The sequence below is a fragment of the Hevea brasiliensis genome, chromosome 14, assembly GCF_030052815.1.
Source record: "Hevea brasiliensis isolate MT/VB/25A 57/8 chromosome 14, ASM3005281v1, whole genome shotgun sequence".
Lineage (NCBI taxonomy): Eukaryota > Viridiplantae > Streptophyta > Magnoliopsida > Malpighiales > Euphorbiaceae > Hevea > Hevea brasiliensis.
Genome location: NC_079506.1, coordinates 68,372,963 through 68,393,139, shown reverse-complemented (window position 1 = coordinate 68,393,139; position 20,177 = coordinate 68,372,963). Strand labels below are relative to the sequence as shown.

Here is a 20,177-nt window from a genome sequence, read left to right as displayed (position 1 = left end):
ATGAGAATCAAGCTACATCCACGCCAAAGGATTTCATTCAAGGTCCAATTACTAGAGCTAGAGCTAAATCACTTCAGAATTTAATTTGTGAAATCTTAAGGAGCAAGGATTATAAGCTGGAATGGCATGAAGAAAATTATAAAGGATTAAATTTGGTGAAAATTAAGCTTGGAAGTGACCAGGTGTCATGTGGAGCATTAGGTTACATGGAATAAACTATGGACATGCATGTATCAGATCCAACCCATGTACATGCATCTGCTGGCACCTTTTTGAAAGAATATTCCTTGTTGTTATAACCACCTCTTTTTTGGACTTAAATGCCCTTATTTGCTGCTGTATTAAATTTACTTTTTATAAGGAGTTTTTAGTCTTTTGATAGATTAATTTTTGTTTAGATTTAAAGCTCCTTGCAGCTGTTATTAAAGTAGGGATATTTTTGTCTTTAGCTTTGGAGCTAAGAGACTATAAATACAAGTGTAATGAGAGAGTGGAGGACACACTTTGAATATTAATGAAAGATTGTTTCTGCTCCATTAGTGAGTAAATTGGTTGTTGCCTTTGTTCTTGTGAAGCTCACTAGCTTGCTGAGATTTCTATCTTGCAAGGTTTAATGTGCATAATATTCTTGGTTTATTCATTCTCCATATGAATTAGGTCAAGAATCCCATTTCCGATATTTTCTTTGAATTACATAGCAATTTGATTGTGCTAGTTCAAAGAATCAAATTCATACATCTTGATTTGGTGCTTTCCATATTGCTCCTTTAATTCTTGAATGTGGGTTTTCAAGTTACCAATTACTTGAAGGTTCACATCAATTGATGATGAATTTGATGAGTATATCTAAGTTAGAGAACCAATTTATGAATGTGTAAAGAAATCGGAAACTTTGAGAATTAGGGTTTGGGGCTAATTAGGGTTTGTTGAATTGATGCTCAAATGGTGTTCTAATGGTCAATTAGTGACTATTTGGTAAGGTTTGACCACAAAATGAAGTGAATTGTGGCATGAAGAATTGATTTGGTATGCTGCCCCTATGGTACCAGAATTTCTGGACTTGAGTGTAGTGTGGTTGACCTGTAATAACTGGGCTTGTGTAGCTCCAATTGGTGCAAGGCCAATTGGATGTGAAATTTAACACATAATGCCACATTTTTATAAAGAAACCCTGCCCGGAAAACTAACTTAGGATGACCTAAAAACTGCCTCAATCTAGGTAACCAACATGCTGGCCCTGGAAAATAACTAAATGAACAGTGTTTGTTCAAATGGTCATAACTCAATATAGAAATGTCCAATTGACCTGATTTTTATGTCGATGGAAAGCTTAGACAATTTAGAGCAACTTTCATATATTTTAACCATAACCTAATGAAATTGACCACCGAAGTTAGGACACTAAAACTGCTAGAACTAATTTCTGTCCAGAAATTCTGGATAATGGCCAATCTGGCCAGCCATGGGAAAAATGGCATAACTTGAGCTATAAAACTCCAAATAGAGTGATTCAAAAAGGAAATTAAAGAAGACACAATAAGGAACAACTTTGATGAAGATAGTGTAGTTAAATTCCTATTGTAGAAATGTCCAATGGAATAGTAAACATAAGCCATGAAATCTAAAAATTTGGAATAACCCTTAATGAGCTTTGAAATGAAATTTGCAACAAATGCCAACAATTGTAGAATTCAAAATGTGGTATGTTGGTGTCATTAGAACTAACATATCTATTATTTATGAAAAAGTTAACATGTTGGTTGACTAGCAAGGTGAATAATAACTCCTAAATGAATTATACAATTAATTTTGTAATATGCCCTAGCATGCCTAGTATAATTGGTTTGGATAGGTTGGCATGCCAATAGTGTTTCGATAGCAATACTGCATATGACATTATGCCATTCTGTGATTTATGGCATTTCGTGTCATTCTGTGATATTATAGCCTCTGGCCATTTTGTTATACTTGATACACTTGGCCTTGTGCTCGATGATTACTACGGCTCATTCGCTGTTCTGTTACACATCTAGAGATACTTTGTGATCGATGGTGTGACATCCCGATGTACTTGGTATCCAGTAACAGATTACCCATTTATTCAGTCTGGTCAATTTGCATAGATTACTTGGGCAACTAAATTAAGTTTTAACAAATTATTATCAAATAATGAACATAAAAAGTACCAAATTGATAATTTTAATAATGATTAACAAAAGTTTAGGTTGCATAAAATATCAACAAAATACCTGCATATTATTTATTTATTTTAGTTTATTTTTATTTTATATTGGCACCAATAAGCTGTATTGCTTAGCGCGTCACTGTTTGCCACGCGTAGGTACTGGAGACACCGACAGAGAGCCTAGCAGACATCAGACTGGGTGAGACTATAGATCTGCATTTAGTCCAGAGTCACCTCCAATACAGTGCATCTTTGGTAGAACCCTTAGGCTTCTTTTATATTTTGTATTTTGCATTTTGTAATAAACATTAGTTTTTGTTTTGTACATTATAAACTCATGTAATTATATGTCACTATAATTATCTGTAAATTTTGTTAATTAATAAAATTTGAGTATTTCTCTATGAAATTAAGTTTAATTATGATATGCGTGAAATTAAGTTTTGAAATGTTAAGAATTTTTGAGACTTTGTTGATGGTTATTGGAGTTGAGAATATGATGAACATATTGGGAGTGTTTTTAACAAGTTCCGAATAATTGTTTTTCCAATTTATAGTCGACACTCTACCAGATTTTTTGTAAAATTTGCAAAAATCCCGAATTAATCAAAGTTTCAACTAATGACATATAAGTTATAAATTTCACTTAAAACCTTTTTAAGCAATAAAATAAAATTGTAATAAAATAAGATAAGGTGCTCCGACACACTGTGTGACATGCCTTGCTCGGCTACACTGTAGACGGATGAGGGGTGTTACAAGGGAGAAGATTTTGGAAATGTCATAATTGGAAGGTAAATGCATTATAATGTAGTATGATTACAATGATTTCTTAGTCTAGTTTGAACTGAAATTAATTGAATCTTCTTCTTTTGTTACTATAGGATGAGTCTATTACGTACTTTTTTTATGGATAGACCCAAATGTATCGTCGCATGAGAAGGTTGTGTTTGATGGATTGTTCAAGAAGATTGATTATTTGAATGCTATGTTTATGGAAAAGATGCAAGTTGAGAGAGATGTTTATATGCAGTTGAAGGAATCATTGAAGAGGCCAAAAATAACTAATTAACAATTAGCAGAGACCAAGCTTGAAAATCTATTTATGCTTGAAGAACTAAACAAGCTAAAATTTGAGAACAAAAATGTTGAAATGAAGTGGAGGTTTTGAAAATTAGTTGTACTAACATTTATAGTGTTTATGTTATGTGTGAATTTGCTTATAAGCAAATAGGGGAAAAGTTCAACCCTTTATCTAGCTTAGGAAATTAGTTTTTACTAATAAGGTGATTAAGTTACATGACTTTGGCTTTAAATAATGAATGAATGTTATTGTTTTTATGTCAACTATGTTTTATTTGTTAATTATCATTTGAGGTAAAAAATATAGTATGGAAAACACAAATAAGAACTATTGCATTAGTATAAAGTTGTTAATATAGCTAGAATTTACATTTATGTTAATAATGTAGTGTTTATGTTATGTGTGAATTTGCTTATAAGCAAATAGGGGAAAAGTTCAACCTTTTATCTAGTTTAGGAAATTAGTTTGTATTGATAAGGTGATTAAGTTGTATGACTTTGGCTTTAAATAATGAATGAATGTTGTTGTTTTTATGTCAACTATGTTTTATTTGTTAATTATTATTTGAGGTAAAAAATATAGTATGGAAAACACAAATAAGAGCTATTGCATTAGTATAAAGTTGTTAATATAGCTAGAATTTACATTTATGTTAATAAATTAGCCTATTGGATAAAAAAATCTAAAATTTTTAGACTTTTTATGATTGTAGCCAAAACATTTTTTTTTTTTTGTGTCTTACAGACAAAATTTAATTAGTTATCATAGTTGTAGCCAAAGGGACTATATTTAATTTGAAAAGTAACACTAAATTACAATATAGTCATTGAGGTTGTATTTTATTAACAAAATAATCCATTGGTTTAAACTTTATTTTTAAATATTTTATTTATTATATAAAATATATTTTATATTTACTTTTAATTGAAATTTTATATTAAAAAGATAATTTTATTGATTAAAATATATTTTAATATAATAAATAGTTTGAAAATTACATAATAATAATAAAAGTAACCACAAAATAATCATACCATAAATTTTTTTTTTCAGTTGTTAATTACGCAAAGTAATCACATTATAATAAAAAAAATTAAAGTTATAGACCAAGTATAGGCTATATAATCATAAAAAAATGTATGTAATTTTATAAATAAAAATAGCAATTAATATTTCTAAAATCATATTAATTGATTAATATATCTAATAATAAACTAATGACTAGAAAAAATTTTGCATAGTTGACAATTGAAAAAAATTTTACAGTTTAAATCAATAAACTTTATTATTATGTAAAAAATTATTGTTTTATTACAATGTGAATATTTTGCATAATTAGCAACTGGGAAAAAATTTTACAGTATGATTATTTTGTAATTACTTTATTATTTATAATTATGTAATTTTTGAATTGTTTATTATATTAAAATATATTTTTAATTAATAAAAATAATTTTTTAGTATAAAATTTCAATTAAAACTGAATGTAAAATATAATTTATATTATAAGTAAAAAATAGTTAAATATAAAGTTTAAATCAATAAACTATTTTGTTAATCATATAAAACTTTGGGTAAATTTCAATAATTATCTTTGAACTTATATGGTTATAACACTACAGTCCTTAAACTTTAAAACATAACATAAAACCCCCTAAACTTTCAAATTTTGCATAGTAAAATCTCTCTAATTTTCAATTACTGATTTTTCAGTTAAAAACTAATGTGAACAGCTCCCGCATGGCTCTTAGTCAACATTTCTCTTTCTTCTCTTATTCAAATTATAAAATTATTCTCTCTACACCTGAAAAATCATTCTGTTTACAACGAGAAAAATGATTCAATTTACACATAACTTGAGAGAGAAAAGAGAAATATTGACTAAGTTTCGCGCTAGAACTGTTCAAGTCAGCGTCTAATTGAAAAACTGACAATTAGAGGTTAGAGGAATTTTACTGTGTAAAATTTGAAAGTTGAAGGGGTTTTATGTTACATTTTTAAGTTGATAGACTATAGTGCTATACTAGATAAGTTCAGGGACGGTTGTCAAAATTTATTCATAAAACTTTAAGGACTATATTATAACTTACTATTACTTTCTTAAATTCAGTTTAGTCTATTTGGCTATAATTGTGACAACTAATTAATTTTCAGCTATATGACACACAATAAAAAGTTTTTACTACAATTATGAAAGGCATAAAAGTTTTGGTATTTTTTGTCCAATGAACGTAATAAATTCAATGGAGAAAGGAGAAAGGAGGAAAAACAAATCATTAAACAATTTTAAATTGAATTGAAAATCATCACTTTTCATTGCATCTGTGGGTAAACCATGTACAAAATATATTTATTCACAAAATAAAATGTAAAGTGTGGATCATAGTTAACAACCTATGCATTATCCACAATTTACAAATTTAGTCTATAATGAATATTGACCATATACATAATATGCTTATAACCTATACCCATTATCAATATCAAAAGAGACATACCAAAATCAACACCATAGCTGGTCAACAAAAATAGAACCCTATATATTTTATTACTTACAAAACACTGTTCATATATTTCTACTAATTCCAACTATGAATAAAAAATTGTCATAAAAAAACAAAAAATGCCAACAATAACTACAACTTCAGGCCTTCTTCTAGTAGTTTGCTCTTGAGGATTTGCTTGGCATTAGTGGAGCCTTTTGAGGAAAAATTATTAGGTGCACCCAGTGCATATGCACCATTTTTCACAATTATGTGGGACCCGCTCTCTATATTATAGGAATGACCTACTTTTATGTGAGAGATGGAACACTATTTTTTAGTATTCTCGGTGTATCTAATAATTAACTCCCTTTTGAGATGCATTTGAATTGGACTTGAGGACTTTGTTGAGTTTGCACATTCAATTCCACATATTGACTTTGTTGAGGTTGCACTAAATCAAATTGACTTGTGTGATATTGCAGAACACTTTGTCTAACTTTTTCGTTTTTCTAATTTTGAAGATCTTACTGTATTACTTAGTTGTCGTACAACTATTAACAAATTTAACACTTACAAACAAATTGAACATATATAAACTGTTACTTATAAAACTAACAAATATAGTATCAATAAAAATTATGTAATTTCATTTAAAAAAAGTTATGTAATTTCTTCAAAATTAGTAATTTTTCAAACCTTGCATAAATATTATTTCCATTTAGAATAATAAGTACAAATTTTAAAGAACCCTATTTTAAAACATTTTAATTTTTTATTCTTATTCCCATTCCATTAACCCTAAATAAATATTATGATCACCAACCCATGTGTAAAAGCTTTGAAACAATTAAACTATTCACACAAAAAAACTTACCTCTTTTTACATTGAGCCATTGCCTATGTTCTCTGTAATACAACATAGTTCAATGTTTGATAAGTCAATTTCTATCCTACTTTGGAGCTTAATCAAAACCCTTACATAATCCCTCCTTACTGCTAGTTGCCACTTGAGTCTTCTTCCCAATAATTCTAACCTATAGTTCTAAACAGCTGATGCTTGTTTTGTAATAGAGGAAATTGAATGACTGTGTGTTTTTGATTTTGTATAGAATATAAGTCCTGTTTGACATTGCGTTTTAGAGTCTGAAATTACTTTTCTGAATAAAAAGTATCATTTTAGATGTCGTTGAGAAAAGCAGTATAAAAAAAAATTATTTTATTACTTTAATATTTTTATAATTAAAACTGATCAAATTTAATTTTTAATTATTTTTTAATTAATACATTTAAAAAAATAATTTTCTTGTTAACAGTTTCAATAGTAATATCAAATAAACTCGTTAATATTTTGCCATAACCGTGATATACTCGTAGCATGAGCCCTACATTTTAAATATTATTATTTTATGTTAACCGGCTTCAACGTGGATGACCAAAATTGATAAAAAAAATTATTTTTGCTAAAATTAAAGTTTAGGCATTGAGTGTTAGGGAAAAAAATAATATATATTCATATATAGAAAAATATTTGCTTGGGCAAATCCATCGGCTCCTCGCCTCTCACTCTGGCCATGATTCCACAATCTCAGGTGTATTATAGCTCGCCATCGTTGAAAATCAAATAGCCAGCCAGCAGCCCCGCCTTTGACTCCATTCATTATCTACTTTGCCTCTGCAGCTTTCAATCACCGGAAACAACTGCTTTTGCCTCCAAAAATGGCCTCTCTCCACCTCAACTTCCCCTCTTCTTCTCCTCCTTCACCACTCCTCCGTTCTCCTCTTCCTTCTAAACTCAAAACATCCCTCCTTTATCTTCCTCTTTTTAGTCCTACTGCCTCTAGGTCTCTCTCTCTCCGCTTCCGCTCCAATCATCGCCGCCCCGGCCGCCCTTTTCATCTGGTTTCTGCCGCCCTCTCCGCTGTTGACTCGCCAGAGACTACCAGTTCTGACGGCAGTGATTCTGAGAAGAAACCGCTGCTTGAGGTTAAAAATTTAACGGCAGTCATTGCTGAAACCAATCAGGAGATTCTTAAGGGAGTAAATCTTGTTGTCCATGAAGGAGAGGTTAGATCGAAAACCTACAATTTTAAGATTTCTTATGTTTGATTTCTTCTTCTAATTACTCAAGGCACAAATTAACGATTATTCTTTTCTGATTAGGTTCATGCGGTTATGGGAAAGAACGGTTCTGGGAAGAGCACATTTTCTAAGGTTGGTATATCATGTCTGATGGCTTTGAAGAATTATTAAATACATTATATTCTCATTCCTATTGAAGGTTAAGGGACTGAATCACTCTACTTGGCGACTATTTAGCAGTTGGCTAGTGGAAGCTTGAAAGTGCATGCGGTTTTAAATGTCATGGACCATATAATATGATTTTTAAAAAGAATTGATCAAGTTCTATAAGGGGCATTTCATAATGTTCTCTATTTTTCTTATGATGAGCAATTTGGATTCACTCTTGATCAAAAGTCTCAATGGGTCCTCACGCCTTGTAGGTGCTGGTTGGTCATCCAGATTATGAAGTGACTGGAGGCAGTGTTATGTTTAAAGGGGAGAACTTGCTTGACATGGAACCAGAGGAAAGGTCTCTTGCTGGGCTTTTTATGAGCTTCCAATCGCCAGTTGAGATCCCAGGAGTGAACAATATTGACTTTCTTAATATGGCATACAATGCTCGCAGAAGAAAACTTGCTCTGCCAGAGCTTGGACCAATTGAGGTAAAACTATGTGTCATATGGTGGCATTGTGATGTATTGTTTCAGCATCTTAGTTTGGTCCATCGTTAATATAGGTATTTTAAACAATTTTTTTAGTATATGTCTCAAAATGCATTCTAAATAAGATTAGCAGTTTTGTTATAAAAGGGGAAAAAAAAAACTAAAGTAAATTTTTTCTAACACATACTTGAGTGGAGTGAATACTTCAGTTTTCCAGAAAGTCGAGTAAAAGGAAAGGGGGAAAGTTTTGGTTTTGATTAATGCTTACATACATGCTTCATGAAGCATTGAAATTAAGAATGAAAAGAATTAACGTCATTCTGTATGAGACTGTAAGATTATTGTTTTATGATACTCTGGTGGGGTAGATTATCTTATCTTAAGAGTATGATGAGTCAACAATCAACATCTTCATCTAAGAATTGTAAGGCATGCTGCTTTAATTTTGTTTGGGAAAATTACACAACTCCCCTGAATGACCTAGTTGGTTGGACAATCTTGTATCTCTTTTGCGTTCGCTAAGGGCAATTCATTTCTGTGAAAAAATGATATATATATATATATATATATATATATATATATATATATATATTTATTTATTTATTTATTTTTTTTTTTAACTGAATCCTTACTTGGTATACTACTCTTTGAGAAACCCCATTATTTTGGCCTAAGAAATAAACTGTGGATTGGTTAGATGAAATACTGATAATTTTTTTACCATTGCAGTTCTATGCTTACCTGTTTCCGAAACTTGAGCTAGTGAACATGAAGAGTGACTTTCTTAACAGAAATGTAAATGAAGGATTTAGTGGTGGTGAAAGGAAGCGCAATGAGATTTTGCAACTTGCGGTAATGTTTTATTACTTTATTTTTGTGCCTGAGAATTGTTGCTGGTAACTGTTGAATAACAAAGGGGCTTCCTTTTCTTCTTATGCATGTAATAGACATTTTGGATGATTGGCTTCTGTAACCAAAATTTTAATGAGCATTGCCTTATAATCTGTACTTGTTGTCTGAAGTGAGGAAGCATGTATGGGTTTTTTTTACATTGTTATTGGAGCACATCCTTGAATATCTTAGTTAGAGGTATTAAAAATTAGTTTAAAGTTAATTCAACATGTTTTAGTCATAAGAACTCCAAAACAACTAGACAACTTTTTCCAACAGCATCTAAAATGGTGCTTTTCCAAAAAGTTTTTTTGTCCTTTAACTTCAATCCCAAACGGTGTCTATGTTAGTACACGGGTTAGCTAGCAAAGTTCTTATATTTTGTTTGGGAAGATGGAAAAATAACCTTCTTTACAAAAATTTGTTTGGTGTAGTGATGCTATAGCTTGGGCTCCTTAATTCTTAGTATTATTTGGTGTAGTGATGCTGTAGCTTGAGCTCCCTTAATTGTTGGTATGGCTAAAGCAAACCCTCTAAGTATTCACTTTTGGAGCTGTTAAATTAGTTCTTGGACCAAGCCCCATGAAAATTTAAGTTGAAGGTGTGCAGTAGAGGATGGAATGCACGAATTAGAGAATGTAATTAGTATGATTATTTTAAACTTGAGCTGCTTAATATCTAATAAATATTTAATAATTGTTAACAGTTAATCTCCTATGGAAGTTGAGTTAACAAGAAAAGGTTGATGAAGGGTAGACCCAGGATGATGTGTACTAAGGTTGTGAAGAGGGATTTAGCAGCCCTAGACCCTTGTATAGATCTAGCTCTAAACAAAGTGAAATGGAGAAAAGGATCCATTTAGTTGACCCAAACTAGATTGGGATTGAGGCTTAAGTTGAGTTGCATTTATTTTGGTTATAACTATTGTTTCTTTGTGTTATCTGAAATTTGAAACAACAAGAAGCTCAACATTAGTTTTGGAAAGTCGTTCTACACTTCAAGGAAATGAATATTTTCTTGAACATATTTTGTCAACTTCAACTTCAGTCTTGTTGAAATGATACAAGAAAGATTGATCCTCTTTTCTATTGCATTGAACTGGAACACATGGAGAGTCAAGAATGTTGGTAACCAGTGGTACAGTTTAGATGCTTTGTGATCACTTGGCATACATGTGATTGTGATCCAGTAATAGCAGATAATTTATTTATTATGTGTGAAAGAACTAGTTTTCTTCTCAATTGATGAAATATTTTGTGAAAGAATCTGTTACAGACCTACTCTCTAAAATAACTAAAACTTCCTGTTTCTCATAATTAATATTTTGTTCAAAGTGTTGCAAACTCTTCTACTTAGCTTGTAAATAATTTAAATAAAGCCCTAGAAGTTCATCTAGTTCTATGCAAACCCTTTATTTTTAGCTGGAGTTTCCTGACAAATACAATTTCTTTCATGCCTTATATCAATTATGTGCTTGTCTGATCTTCAAACAGTTCATGACATTCATTTGGAATCTAGCCATGTGTATTTTAAAACTTTAGTTATTTTCCATAAATAATGTGCTTCTATAATCTATATATTGCAGGTTCTCGGTGCAGACTTGGCAATGTTAGATGAAATTGATTCTGGCTTGGATATCGATGCACTCAAAGATGTTGCAAAAGCAGTGAATGGGATCTTGACTCCAAAGAACTCTGTTTTGATGATTACCCATTATCTACGACTTTTGGAATTCATTCAGCCGACATATATCCATATCATGGTAAGCCATTTGGAAGATCTAAAATGTCACTAAAGTAGGGGTGCCAATCATGGGGTAAATTTAATATTATTTTCTTCTAACAAAAAAAAATCTAGGTATTTTACTATATTGGGGGTTACTTGGGTCATGTTTTGGACTTTAAATGTGTCAACTGACATGAATCATCAAGTATGCAAATTGCATGTCATATTATGGATCAACCCTGTGCCATGACATAAATATTGGGTAAATCATATAGACGGTACCTTAACTTAGGAGTATGTAACAATAAGGTATCTAAACTTTAATTAGTAATACAAAACTCCTTGATCTTTAATTTAAATAACATAAACTCCCCCTGTGACCTTAAGTAGCTGGTTTCTAGTTCATATATGTTGATGTGGCATTTATTAAATTATATATATATATATATATATATATATATATTCATTGTTAGATTTTTAGTAAGGTAAACAGGATTTGTGCTACTTAAGTGTCAATTTGTGCAATTTTGATCGTTTGGACTATGGGTAGAGAGAGAAATGGGGATAAAGAATCTAGAGAGAATTTATTAATAAAATATATTATTTTAATTAACTTTTTTTCCTGGCAAGTGTTAAATTAACAGAGAGAATAATATTTTAATCTGACAAGTGCCACATTAGCTAAATAACTTAGAAACCGGCTACTAAAGGTCACAAGTGGGGGTTTATGTTACTTGAATTTAAGATTATGTGATTTTGTATTACAAATTGAAATTTATATATTTTATTGTTACACATCCTAAGTTTTGGTACCGTCTATGTAATTTACCCCATAAATATCTAGTGAAAAAATTGTCTTGTGTTGATACAACTCAACTCAACTCAACTAAGCGTTTATCCCAAAAATTTGGGGTCATACAACTCAACTCAACTCAACTCAACTAAGCGTTTATCCCAAAAATTTGGGGTCGGCTATATGGATTCGCTTTTTCCACTCTGAACGATTTTGGGTTAAATCCTCAGAAATGTGTAATGCTTCTAGGTCATGTTGTACTACTCTCATGCAAGTCAATTTAAGTCTACCCTTTTTTTTTTTCTATCCTCTAACCTAATGTACTCTACTTGTCTAACTGGAGCCTCCATATGTCTATGCTTCACATGACCAAACCACCTCAATTTCCCTTCTCTCAACTTATCCTTAATTGGTACCACTCCTACCTTTTCTCTAATACTCTCATTACGGACTTTATCTAGTCTAGTATGGCCACTCATCCACCTTAACATTTTCATCTCTGCAACTCTTATCTTAGACGCATATGACTCTTTCAGTGTCCAACACTCACTACCATATAACATAGCCGGTCGTATGGCTGTACGGTAAAATTTTCCTTTCAACTTATTGGGAATCTTGCGATCACATAAAACTCCTGTGGCACGTCTCCACTTCAACCATCCGGCTTTAATCCTATGACTAACATCCTCCTCACATCCCCCATCTACTTGAAGGACTGAGTCAAGATATTTAAAGTGATTACTTTGGGACAGTACTACTCCATCCAAACTAACTTCTTCTCCGTCACCAGTTTGGCCTTCACTGAACTTGCAATGCATGTATTCTGTCTTCGTTCTACTTAACTTAAAGCCCTTTGACTCTAGAGTACTTCTCCAAAGCTCTAGCTTTCTATTGACTCCTTCTCGTGTCTCATCTATCATAACAATATCATCCGCAAACATCATGCACCAAGGAATACTCTCTTGTATATGTTTCGTCAATTCATCTAAAATTAATGTAAAAAGGTAAGGGCTTATAGCTGATCCTTGGTGTAATCCAATTGAGATCGGAAAATCTTTTGTGTCCCCTCCCACTGTGTGCACAATAGTACTTGCTCCTTTATACATATCTTTCAACACTTGTATGTACCTAATAGATACCCTCTTTTGTTCTAACACACTGCATAAGACATCTCTTGGAACACTATCATAAGCCTTCTCCAAATCAATAAAAACCATGTGTATATCTTTCTTCACATTTCTATATTTCTCCATCAAGTTTCTAATGAGAAAGATCACTTCCATAGTTGAACGACTGGGCATGAAGCCAAATTGATTGAGACAGATAGAAGTATCATGGCGTAGTTGATGCTCCACAACTCTCTCCCACAACTTCATAGTATGGCTTATGAGTTTAATTTCCCTATAGTTTGAGCAATTCTATATATCTCCCTTATTTTTAAAAATAAGTACTAAAATACTCCTCCTCCATTCATCATGCATTTTCTTTGAGTTTAGAATCTTATTAAATAATTGAGTTAACCATGCCACTCCCATATCTCCCAAACACTTCCACACTTCAATTGGTATTCCATCGGGTCCACAGGTTTTACCCACTTTCATTTTTTTAAGTGCTTCCTTTACTTCTAAAGATCTAGTCCTTCTAGTATAATTCACATTCTTGTCTTGTGTTGATACAATTACGAAAAAAGCATGATATATTAAACCCAAATCTTTTTGTTCCTGTGTTGGATTCAAGTATATTCATGCCATTTCTAATATATCCACCCATAGAAACTCTAGGTTTTGTCAAGGAAAGCAAAACAAGTTTTGTTCTTCATCCCTCCCTTGCCTTATCCTCCAACAAGAAACTAGATATTTATTAATCATAGCAACTCAACTCAACTCAACTAAGTCTTTATCCCAAAAATTTGGGGTCGGCTATATGGGTTCGCTTTTTCCACTCTAAACGATTTTGGGTTAAGTCCTCAGAAACATGTAATGCTTCTAGGTCATGTTGTACTGCTCTCCTCCAAGTCAATTTAGGTTTACCCCTTTTTTTCTTTCTATCCTCTAACCTAATGTACTCTACTTGTCTAACTGGAGCCTCCGTATTTCTACGCTTCACATGACCAAGCCACCTCAATCTCCCTTCTCTCAACTTATCTTCAATTGGCACCACCCCTACCTTTTCTCTAATACTCTCATTACGGACTTTATCTAGTCTAGTATGGCCACTCATTCACCTTAACATTCTCATCTCTGCAACTCTTATCTTAGACGCATACGACTCTTTCAGTGTCCAACATTCACTACCATATAACATAGCCGGTCGTATGGCTGTACGGTAAAATTTTCCTTTCAACTTATTGGGAATCTTACGATCACATAAAACTCTCGTGGCACGTCTCCACTTCAACCATCCGGCTTTAATCCTATGACTAACATCTTCCTCACATCCCCCATCTACTTGAAGGACTGAGCCTAGATATTTAAAGTGATTACTTTGGGACAGTACCACTCCATTCAAACTAACTCCTTTTCTATCACCAGTTTGGCCTTCACTGAACTTGCAATGCATGTATTCTGTCTTCGTTGTACTTAACTTAAAACCCTTTGACTCTAGAGTACTTCTCCAAAACTCTAGCTTTCTATTGATTCCTTCTCGTGTCTCATCTATCAGAACAATATCATCCGCAAACATCATATGTTTCGTCAATTCATCTAAAACTAATGTAAAAAGGTAAGGGCTTATGGCTGATCCTTGGTGTAATCCAATTGAGATTGGAAAATCTCTTATGTCACCTCCCACCGTGCGCACAATAGTAGTTGCTCCTTCATACATATCTTTTAACACTTGTATGTATATAATAGATACCCTCTTTTGTTCTAACACATTCCATAAGACATCTCTTGGAACACTATCATAAGCCTTCTCTAAATCAATAAAAACCATGTGCAGATCTTTCTTCACATCTCTATATTTCTCCATCAAGCTTCTAATGAGAAAAATCGCTTCCATAGTTGAACGACCGGGCATGAAACCAAATTGATTGAGAGAGATAGAAGTATCATGACGTAGTCGATGCTCCACAACTCTCTCCCACAACTTCATAGTATGGCTCATGAGTTTAATTCCCCTATAGTTTGAGCAACTCTGTATGTCTCCCTTATTTTTAAAAATAGGTACTAAGATACTCCTCCTCCATTTATCAGGCATTTTTTTTTAGTTTAGAATTTTATTAAATAATTTAGTTAACCATGCCACTCCCATATCTCCCAAACACTTCCACACTTCAATTGGTATTTCATCGGGTCCACAGGCTTTACCCACTTTCATTCTCTTAAGTGCTTCCTTTACTTCTAAAGATCTAATCCTTCTAGTATAATTCACATTCTTTTCTATTGTTCTATAATCTATATTCACGCTATTACCATTTTGACTATTATTAAAGAGATCATTAAAATAATTTCTCCATCTTTCTTTAATGTCATCATCTTTCACCAACACTTTTCCTTCTTTATCCTTAATGCACTTAACTTGATTGAGATCTTGACATTTCCTTTCTCTCCTCCTTGCTAATCTATGAATATCTTTCTCCCCTTCTTTAGCTCCAAGTTTCTCATATATCTTTTCTAAGGCTTGTGCTCTTACTTGACTAACTGCCTTTTTTGGCTCTTTCTTTGCTATCTTGTACTGTTCATATGTCTCATTATTATCACATTTAGGTAATTTCTTATACCATTCCCTTTTTCTCTTCACTGCCTTTTGTAATTCCTCATTCCACCACCATCTCTCTTTTGAGGGTGGTCTATGTCCTTTAGACTCTCCAAGTACTTTTCTAGCTACTTCTCTAATCTTTGATGCCATCTGTATCCACATATCATTGGCCTAACACTTTTAATTCCAATAAATGATCATTCTAGATGTTGCTCTCTAGTTGTCAATTCTTAATTGTTAATTGTATGAGAGGATTCATTTTTGATAAAAAGCATGGAAAGATCCAAAATGATGAACAGGGTAACATGTAGTTATTCCAATATATACTTTAGGCAAAATTGAATGGCTGATTATATTCTTAAGTAGCCCCAGCCGTGAGCCCTTTCCAGTTTGTAGAATCGGGGGCCCTAAATTTGACCTCAGGTTTCTGGAGGTTTTGGTTTCGATTCTATCCAGTATGAGTTAATCCAACAGTTGAAATTTTTTTTTTCGATTATTATTATTATTATTATTATTTTTTAAGAAAAAGCTGCTTTGAACTGGAACTGTTCGGTCTACTTTGGTCTGGTTCAAGGGAGGATGAAGACAGTTCCAGACTTCCAGTCCCAGGTTTGACTGGGTTGGTTCTGGCCTAGTTTTGGGCCCAACTTGGATCGTGTCGGGTCTATTTTTAAGCGTGCACCTGGTTTCCAATGTTTTCAGGTTTTTAATTTTGTATGTAGTGCAGGGATCCATCCCGTTCCCTTTTGCATATGCTGAGTGTAATTGTACTGCATTCTCAGTGATGTGGTTCTTAGGAGTCTGCATTAGGTTCCCCTATCAGGATAACATCTCAGCTGTGGTTTGTATCAGATTCATATGTGAGCTTGGATATACATTTCAACTAAATTATTGGGTCCCAAGTCCTAATATATGTTAGCATAAGTTGTGAGAAGAAAATTCCAGTATATGTAGCAGAAAAGATTCTGACTTCATATTGTGCTTTATGGGTAGCTAAGTATCTATTCTTAGGGAAATTTACAATTTGATCCCTAAGTTTTGTCCTATATTATACTTTAGTTCTTGGATTTTGGGAAATTAATTAGTAAGTTCTTTGGTTTTGCACTATATTACATTTTAGTCCCTGGATTTTGAGAAATGAATTATTTAGTCTTTTTAATTTTAATACATAGAATAATTTAATCCTTATAATTTTAATGTTTACAACAATTTCATCCATTGACAGGGCTAAATTGTTTTATATATTAAAATTATAGGGACTAAAGTGTGATATAGTGCAAAATTCAGGACTAAATAATTAATTTCCAAAAATCCAAGGACTAAAGTGTAATATAGTGCAAAACTTAGGGACTAAAAAATTAATTTTTCAAAATCCAGGGACTAAAGTGTAATATAGGGCAAAATATAGGGAACAAATTATAAATTTCCCTTAAAATTATTGGACAACTGAGTCCTCCTGTCATAATTTTTTTGGCACCCAAGGTATATTATTCATTTATCTTTTTTTTTTTTTTAATTATTTTTCTTTCCCTGGGAGAGCATTTATCATGTTCTGGGTAACACTTCATAATATATCATCTGGGCAAGAGGTTGGTGATGTAAGTCCCTGCATCTAGTAAAAATTGGTCACAATTATGTAAATTTTCACGCATCTTGTTTTCGAATTCAAAATGGGAAAACTCCATAGTTTTAACTAGTGGACGCTTGAGATGAACTTGTAATGAATGGGTTCTCAACTTTCCATTATCCCTTTATTCAAATACTTCATAGCTACTTTGGCGCATTTATTTTTTTATGAATTTCCAAATAATTTGAAAAGGTATGATACACTGACATAAGAACTTAATATTGTAAAGGCCTTGGATAAGTTTTTAGTTTCCTTGGCCTAGCTTTTTCAAAGCATATGAACTGTTCTTGAAATTCTCTCTTTTATTTGCGTCCATGGTTTTTCAGGAGGATGGCAGAATTGTAAAGACGGGGGATATCTCTATTGCAAAGGTTCTTGAAAAAGAAGGCTACAAAGCAATCTCCCCCTCTTAACTGCAGGACAATTATAATAGGTAGTCTCTTGTCTCACTCTTGCTGGTGAAACTTGCTTTGCTCTTATTAACTTCACTTAGTGAAACTCTGTAACCTTTGCTGTTTTGTTGTCGGGTCAAGTATGATCCATTGATTTGAATAGCAATTGAGGCTAGAAATTTCTATATTGTTTACTGGCCAATATTAGATTGTATGCCTATTATTTTGGTTTTACTGTTGAAGGGACCATGAAGCATTTTGTTTACTTTGACATGCAAGAGTCCATTTGTGTTTCCTTTCGGTTGCTATTTTGTATTTGAGCTTCTTCTTGTTTGCATTCTAATTGCTTCAAATGTAATAATGTTACTTGGACTGTGGGATAAATATCAAATATAGATGTAGGCAATTTTCAAATGCCGGAATCGGCCATTCTGGGAGATTCATAGATTTCCTCTGTTTAGAAGTGCGAAAATGTCATATACCCGTTTTGAAATGTCTTTATTTTACGCTTGTTTCATTTATGGTAATATACAGTTTGTAATGGCTTAAGGGTGTGAAGGATGTAGATGAATAATCTTTAGGTTAGACGAGGATAAAGTTATGTCCTTGTTTTGTAGCATGGTTAACTGCTTTTGGTATTTTGGCTTATTCTTAGAAATGTGAACAAGAACAATTTAGGGCAAGCTTTCTTTTTATTTAATTCTTTGTTTTGGTGCTTCTCTTGCATACATGCTTTGTATTCAGTACTGCTACCCTTATGAGTGTTCTTAATAGAATATAACTTAAAAAAAAGCTTGATGGTGGCATATGGTTTGCAAAATAGGGTAGTGATTGCAAGACTTACGCAAAATGGGTTTCTGCTTTCTCTGCTTCGTAGTCTTAATCTTGATATTGCTTCCTTTTCATTCTAACAATGAACAGAAAATGGCGGTGGTGTTGACTTTACAGTGTGTGAAGACAGTACACAAGGGACAGTACTGGCTATTATAATCCATATCCTTTATTGCTAGAAAATACCTAAGGTATGCCTGCTCAAGGATGCTGATTTAGATTTTAAATTGGATGTTTTAAAATTTACAAGGAAGAAGAGGGAATAAAGGGGGAAGGCGAAAGTAGGGTAGAGATAAAGAAGAACACTTTTTTAATGGAATATAATAGAAATGGCATTGTTTATTTTGATTCTCTCTCATGTAAACTTTTTAGTAGCATGATTCTTTAAATTAGTATATTTGATCTGGTTATACATGAGATATCATGCGACTCAAGAAAAGTGGGCAAATTTTGTTTTTGAACAATTCATATAAATCCCTAGGAAAAGGTCTGTGACCAGGTTAGCCCCTAATATATAAGAAAACATTAAAAGTTTTCAATTAGTATTATGTTCTTGCTAAGCTAGGATGGCTTTAGGTAATATAGTGCTCCTGTGGCTGTATAAACTATTCTATTCTATTTTAAGTAAAGCAAATTACTTGTGATCACTAGTAAATATATGAGGCTATGAGTTGAGTTTACAGCCCTTCATTCTTCCATCTTGTTAGAGGACTTGGGACCTTACAACAAATTTGATTTAGTATCGGGGACGGGGATTGTAGTTGATGAAATTCAAAATGACACCTACTTTTATATAGCCTCATCTTTACCACTAAGCTACGACACCGGTTTGAAACAATTTGTTAGTTGGTCCAAAAGAGCATATAAAATGTGTGTAAAAGGGGTAATCTTTCTATGATGGTAGATGAACCTCAGATGTTTTTATTGCCTCATTCTCGCAGATTCATTTGCTTCACAGGGCAGGAAAGATGTGCGTGTTTTGTTTTTCCTTGAAGAAAAATTACTATGGATTCTTCTCAGTTGAGAATGATCCTGACTTTAATGCTTTAGGCATTTTTCGCCTTTTCTTTCTGATGATTTTAAAGTGATTTATCTTCTTTCTGTAATACAACAAGAAGCAAAAGAGACTTCCTGGTCAAATTAATGTAGTTTTCTGGAAATTTTACGATTATAATGTAGCTACGACATTCCTTTAAAAAGATTTGTTATGAAATATTGAAGGCCAAAAATTGCACAATGACTTTACTTCAAGAGTAAATGATGTATTTAGTTGTTTGATATCAGATTGAATTTCACTAGATTAAATTAATTCAAGGGGTAACCCACCTTGATATTGGCACTTATCGCTCAATGCACAAATGCAAGCTAGATCTAGGCATTTACACATTAGTACTAGGCATGGTAGCTTTAATGTAATCCTTCTCTAGCTCCAAGTGGCACTTACATTGTTTTGATGTTTTCATTGTGGGTTAGACGAAGTTCAACTGCATAAATTCACCCTTAAATTTTATTAAAAAACCTAGTAGCACTTAAATTTTTTTTTTTAATCATATTAAACGCTTCGACTTTTAATTTTTGGTGTTATTATTATCCTAATCAGCAATGCACGGAAAGTGACGCTTCATTGAGCGAGTGGTAAAAAAATAAGTTGATAAGGTATTAAACAATAAAAAAAAATCACCTTACCTGAACTGATAATCTTTTGATACTCCCATCACCGTCTCTCTAAACTAAACCCTTG

At 32.5% G+C, this 20,177-nt stretch overlaps 1 protein-coding gene across 3 annotated transcripts; it reads left to right on the top strand.

Annotated features, from left to right (window-relative positions):
* Positions 1 to 7,278: 7,278 nt before the first annotated feature.
* LOC110664072 (ABC transporter I family member 6, chloroplastic) lies at positions 7,279 to 19,681 on the top strand. 3 transcript variants are annotated; one of them, XR_002496627.2, is made up of 8 exons: positions 7,279 to 7,819; positions 7,916 to 7,966; positions 8,257 to 8,478; positions 9,208 to 9,330; positions 10,955 to 11,131; positions 17,540 to 17,646; positions 18,527 to 18,627; positions 19,378 to 19,681. XR_002496627.2 is itself a non-coding variant. In XM_021823599.2 (7 exons), exons 1-6 carry the CDS (start codon positions 7,472 to 7,474, stop codon positions 17,624 to 17,626), a joined length of 1,008 nt encoding a protein of 335 aa, XP_021679291.2. In that variant the 5' UTR covers positions 7,279 to 7,471; the 3' UTR covers positions 17,627 to 17,646; positions 19,378 to 19,681. The 3 variants fall into 3 exon arrangements, 2 of the variants coding, with proteins under 2 accessions (XP_021679291.2, XP_021679290.2); XM_021823599.2 differs by lacking the exon at positions 18,527 to 18,627; XM_021823598.2 differs by having other exon boundaries at positions 18,527 to 19,681.
* The last annotated feature ends 496 nt before the right edge of the window (positions 19,682 to 20,177 follow it).

Bases quoted from the DNA above. Each gene is read 5' to 3' on its own strand.
- LOC110664072 (XM_021823599.2), top strand. From the start codon at position 7,472: ATGGCCTCTCTCCACCTCAACTTCCCCTCTTCTTCTCCTCCTTCACCA. The intron at 7,967-8,256 runs GTTGGTATATCA...CACGCCTTGTAG, and splicing joins GGAAGAGCACATTTTCTAAG to GTGCTGGTTGGTCATCCAGA. The intron at 8,479-9,207 runs GTAAAACTATGT...TTACCATTGCAG, and splicing joins CAGAGCTTGGACCAATTGAG to TTCTATGCTTACCTGTTTCC.